This window comes from Penaeus japonicus, unplaced genomic scaffold (genome assembly GCF_977035675.1).
Source record: "Penaeus japonicus unplaced genomic scaffold, GWHDUDI00000001_assembly GWHDUDI00000004, whole genome shotgun sequence".
In the NCBI taxonomy this organism is placed as follows: domain Eukaryota; kingdom Metazoa; phylum Arthropoda; class Malacostraca; order Decapoda; family Penaeidae; genus Penaeus; species Penaeus japonicus.
In genome coordinates this window covers 18,351,640-18,356,639 of record NW_028234406.1, presented here as the reverse complement: position 1 = coordinate 18,356,639, position 5,000 = coordinate 18,351,640, and the positions used below count along the sequence as shown (strand labels likewise).

Here is a 5,000-nt window from a genome sequence, read left to right as displayed (position 1 = left end):
TGCCTAACTCCTAACTGAGTGAATAGTCAGTTTCTTCTTCCATGGTGCCACCTTTATCTTTCTCCAGCTGCTACTTCACCGATGTAACATTGCAGAACGAAGACCTCTGATATCAAGATGCTAAAAATCAATTTTCATCTAATATAAATAATCTATTCATATCAAGTACAGCTTTTACCGACAGTACTGTTTAATAGAAATATAAAAGTTAACCTTATCAACAAACACAGAAAATGCGTGATATAAATCATGATTGCATATTTGTGATTTCACGTGTTTATCATTTAACTGCAATTTATCATTATGATTTGCTGGTAGAAAGTGAGAAACAGTCCACTTCTTTTGTACAAAATACGTTTCGTTTCCAAATCCCTTCTCCCGAAAATTCTTGATTTTCCTTTATGCGAGATACCCCTAACATTCTTTCCTCGAAATGCGATGAGAAACTCGGGTATCTTTGAAGTTGCTCATTTGTGTCAGCATCGTTTATTCTTGACCTGTGGCTAAGGGTTACGATTAAAAGTACATTAACTTATTAGAAAAATGAAGGGATAAGGATGCTCTTCCGAAAACTGAAACATTCTGAATTTGTTTAACATCCTAGGAAGCGGTCATATAATCGAACTGTCCGAGTTTTCTATTAAAGACTACGAAAAAATAGACAAAACTGAAACAAGAAAAGGAATACTTATAAAGAATAGAAAAATCACTTATTCCTAACATCATTATATTTCCTCGATATTTATGATGTATTGATCGTCAAAACTTAATAGGAGATATTTTTTTGTGGGTTTTATCAACATTTTTGTACACCTAACCCCTATTTTTGCGTGTGTTCACCTAAAAATATCCATCTGCACTGCGGCAACTGATCGTATATTCAAAAGTATTGTGCAGTTCAGTTGGAGAGTGTTTTTTTCTCGCTTTCTTCTCTTTCGTAAAGTAAACACGGTATATGAGAGTTCAGACATGCTACCTTCTTACATATAAACTTGCTTAACTCCATTCTGCTATTCTGTGGATTCTGTTCACCTCAGATTGAACATCACGATTTAAAAGCCTTCAAACAATATGATTGCTGTGGAATTTTGATGCATTCAGTATTTTGAATCACTTACAACAACATTATGTTTTCTTTGTTTTGTTTTTTGTTTTTTTTTTTTTGGTTGTTGTTTTCAATTTTAAACTGATTGCTGTAAACTATTGATACTAAAAGTTATGATCACGAGATCAAGTGTTTTGTGTATGCGTCAGTTTGTTTGTTTGATTGATTGATTGACTGATTGATTGTGTGTGTATGTGTGTGTGTGTGTGTGTGTGTGTGTGTGTGTGTGTGTGTGTGTGTGTGTGTGTGTGTGTGTGTGTGCATGAGTGCGTGCGAGCGTGCTTGTGTGTGAGTGTGTGTGTGTGTGTGCATGAGTGCGTGCGAGCGTGCTTGTGTGTGAGTGTGTGTGTGTGTGTGTGTGTGTGTGTGTATGAGTGCGTGCGAGCGTGCTTGTGTGTGTGAGTGTGTGTGTGTGCGTGTGTGTCTATGCGTGTGTGTGTGTGCGTGTGTGTGTGTGCTTTTAAATAAGATATAAATAATAAATCTTACAGACTCGATATGAGAGCCTTTCGTCCTCGGTTATCATCCAAGGCATTAATCCCGTTGCATGGACAACAAAGCAGTCCGTCTGTCCAATCAACGGCCGTGGCCCAACAGGATTTATAACCTGCGTCTCCTTTCTTTCCAACCTCAGCGATACATGGAGGACACTCTCGACCAAAAGGCACAGCAAGCTAGGACCAAAGAACAGGTTCCAAACGTCGATTATGTGCACTACGTACATTACGACATCAAGATGGGCTTCAAAGCTTGCGTTCTCGGCGTTTTTGGCCTTCCAAGTATGTTTCCGCAAGATTAACACGAAAAGGGTTTTTTACTTGGAAAGATAAATATGCCGATTTATTGAATAGGAATTACTCCCAGTCGGTAGCTCTGTAGTTGTAGGGATAATAACTAGCTTACTGTAAGATGGGTCATCTAGCAGTAAGCCAATAGGTAATAAGTAAATCTGAATAATTTTAGGAATAGGGTTTTCGTATGTAAAGCATAAAAGATTCAAACAAGAATGGAACTCTCTTTTTGACTAGTAGGAGTTCATGAAAGACATAATGTTTGTTGTGCAGAATGGATGAAGTTTCTTAATAGTGTGTGAAGTTGTTAACTGCCTACTGCATACTTGTTTAAACACCTTATTTATAGTTTACTGAAAGGAGTATGTCTTTTTGACACAGTGTATATGGAAAACCGATACTGTCACGTCTACTGCCAAGTCCTACCCGGCGAGGAGGTGAAGGACCTCCCATCAACTCCCGAAGGATATGGACATGATCAGAGATTTATCACAAAGAAAGTCGACTTCCTCTCAGCCCAGCGGTCTCCTCAGTGGCTGGATGAACCTGTGGTAGATTGATTTGAAGAATGTAATGTATTGTATATAAATCAGAATTATATTTATTTCTCTCTCACTCGGTCCTCCAACTCCCCCTCCCTCGCCGTCTCTTATACCCACTACCTCCTTTATAGTCATCTTTAATATTTTAACTTTGCATCATTGTTAACATGCTCTTTGTTTGTCCATCAGACGTTACATCCGCACTATGACAAGCGGTCTGTCCTCCTGGTTCAGCTGTTTGGGTTCACGCCGTCTTACCGTCCTGGTGATGGGACAAAACCGGGCAAATTGACAGACTCGAAAGGGAATTCTGTTCAGCTGCATTATGATCGCCCTATGGCTTGGGGTGTTATGCAGCTCTTTGAGAAGTAATGATTGACCACTGAGATTATATGTAATGCAAAGGTGTAAAAATGTTTAGTAAGAATCTCATGATATTAGAAATGTGAGTTATATTAAATTTTGAAGAAATCTTTATCTGTCAACTGTAAAACTTCTCCTTCCACTTCCACAGGAATTCACTGATCAGTGGTGTACACTGGTTGACAATGTTTAAGGGTAGTCCTCATCCTGATGTGCTGAAAAAGCTGTATAGGACTGCCCCAGCCCACAAGGTGCTCCTGGATGCCCTCAGGGATGAGCAACTCAAACTCCATGTAAGGAATTCCATATAATTTTTCATCATTTCAACTATTTCTGTCAAATTAACCATATTTGCAATATTTAATTACCTAAATGTTAAGGCAAGATTTAGGATAGAGTAAATCATATCATTACTTTCTCCCTTGATACAGGATGGCATGTCAATGGAAGTCAAGATCTGGGATGGTCATATGGGTGCCACTGACCTGAGGGACGGACGCAACGAGCTTCAGATCAGCGCACTTGGGAACAAGGAGAAATACACCAAAGTTCACCAGCAAGCTCACCATAGAAGCATTGATGAGGTAAGATTTTTTTTGTTTTGTGAAAGATACATCTTTTCTTTTCTTTCCTTATGGGTGAGAGTGTTGGTTACCTAATACCATATTTCTTTTAATGCTGATTATACACTACTTCTATACAGTTTGTGCTCCAAAATATGGATACATCACTTAAACAAAATGGACCTATTGGGGAAAGGTTTGAGAAAGAGAGGACATATTTCGAGAAGGAGGCTAACTATGCTTTCTTCAAGGCCATGGTAAGTGTTAGTCAAAGTGGTCTCACAGTTAAAAGTGAAAATATTGTTTCATTTTAAGGGAAACTGTCCATATAATCATCTGAAGTGTCCCATGTATTAATATGAATATTTACCAACCCAAAGTCAAATATGTACATTTTTCACTCTTGATTTCCTTTTTATACAGGATGAAGCACTGAAGGAGGCTGGCCAGAAGCATTTACCATAAATATTACTACTGCACATCCAAACCTATTTGATCAATCAAAATACTTGATAATATACATTTCTTCGAGTCAGGGAAATCAATATTTTTTCCTTGTTGACTTTATTATAAGATTTATTAGTCTTAGCAAGCGATATTATATATTATATACATATATAGGATTATAGTTATTCTTTGAAGGATAGATGTGGTATATTTTTTAAAAATTCACCTGGAGACATCAACAAATTCATAAGAAACAAACCCAAAAGCATTCAACTTCAGGCATCTGATTCACCCAACAAACCAAATAATGTGCCACAGTTCATAAATCCGAGAGTATTCTTTTAAGAGAAGGATATTTTTATGCATAATTCGGTAGTGTAATTACAGACTTTTTGATCATAGTTTGTAAGAACAGTGTGAGTGTGTTGTAGTGTGTGTTGTAGAGTGAGAGTGTGAGTGTGAGTGTGAGTGTGAGTGTGAGTGTGAGTGTGAGTGTGAGTGTGAGTGTGAGTGTGAGTGTGAGAGTGAGAGTGAGAGTGAGAGTGAGAGTGAGAGTGAGAGTGAGTGTGAGTGTGAGAGTGAGAGTGAGAGTGAGTGAGCGTGAGAGAGAGAGTGTGTGTGTGTGTGTGTGTGTGTGTGTGTGTGTGTGTGTGTGTGTGTGTGTGTGTGTGTGTGTGTGTGTGAGAAAATAATTTACTATAATTCAGAATAAGTACATTGCCTCTATACTATGTAGAACAATATAGATCTGTAATAAAAACATGTTAAATGTATACATGTTACTTTGTGCAGAAGCAATATATCTTCAGTGAAAACAGTTGATATTGGGTAATCAGTGCTTATATTTGTCAGGAATCAAAACTGAGCATAAGGAGGCAGTAAGCATGACGCCCATAAGAAAACAAGATAACAGTTATTGAATTTGGTGACCATTGTGATTTTGCAGATGTTTTTGCCTTGAGTCAACCCTATTTTGGACTTAAGAATAGAAATGAAATTATTTCAAATAGAGACCAATAAGATTGGCAGGAGAGGGAGAAAAGTTCAGCATTGGCAAGAGAGAGAAGTCCCATTTTACTCATTGCAGGCTGGGAGGTTCTGTAACCCATTTTCCTGTGTGCCTTTGCTCCACCAAAATTTGTACAAAAAAAAATAATATTCCCACCACCTATTTGAATTTTAAGTCTAA

The 5,000-nt window shown here is 37.8% G+C and overlaps 1 protein-coding gene across 1 annotated transcript in view; it reads left to right on the top strand.

Moving 5' to 3' along the window:
- Positions 1-5,000, top strand: part of LOC122258822 (uncharacterized) — a 50,870-nt gene that overhangs the window by 45,538 nt on the left and 332 nt on the right. The window contains exons 18-24 of the mRNA XM_086536146.1: positions 1,740-1,884; positions 2,278-2,447; positions 2,628-2,806; positions 2,953-3,094; positions 3,233-3,385; positions 3,505-3,621; positions 3,788-5,000. The exon at positions 3,788-5,000 is cut by the window's right edge and continues 332 nt beyond it. Coding sequence (XP_086392272.1) covers positions 1,740-1,884; positions 2,278-2,447; positions 2,628-2,806; positions 2,953-3,094; positions 3,233-3,385; positions 3,505-3,621; positions 3,788-3,829 — 948 coding nt within the window. The 3' untranslated portion in view covers positions 3,830-5,000. The remainder of the gene's footprint in view (positions 1-1,739; positions 1,885-2,277; positions 2,448-2,627; positions 2,807-2,952; positions 3,095-3,232; positions 3,386-3,504; positions 3,622-3,787) is intronic.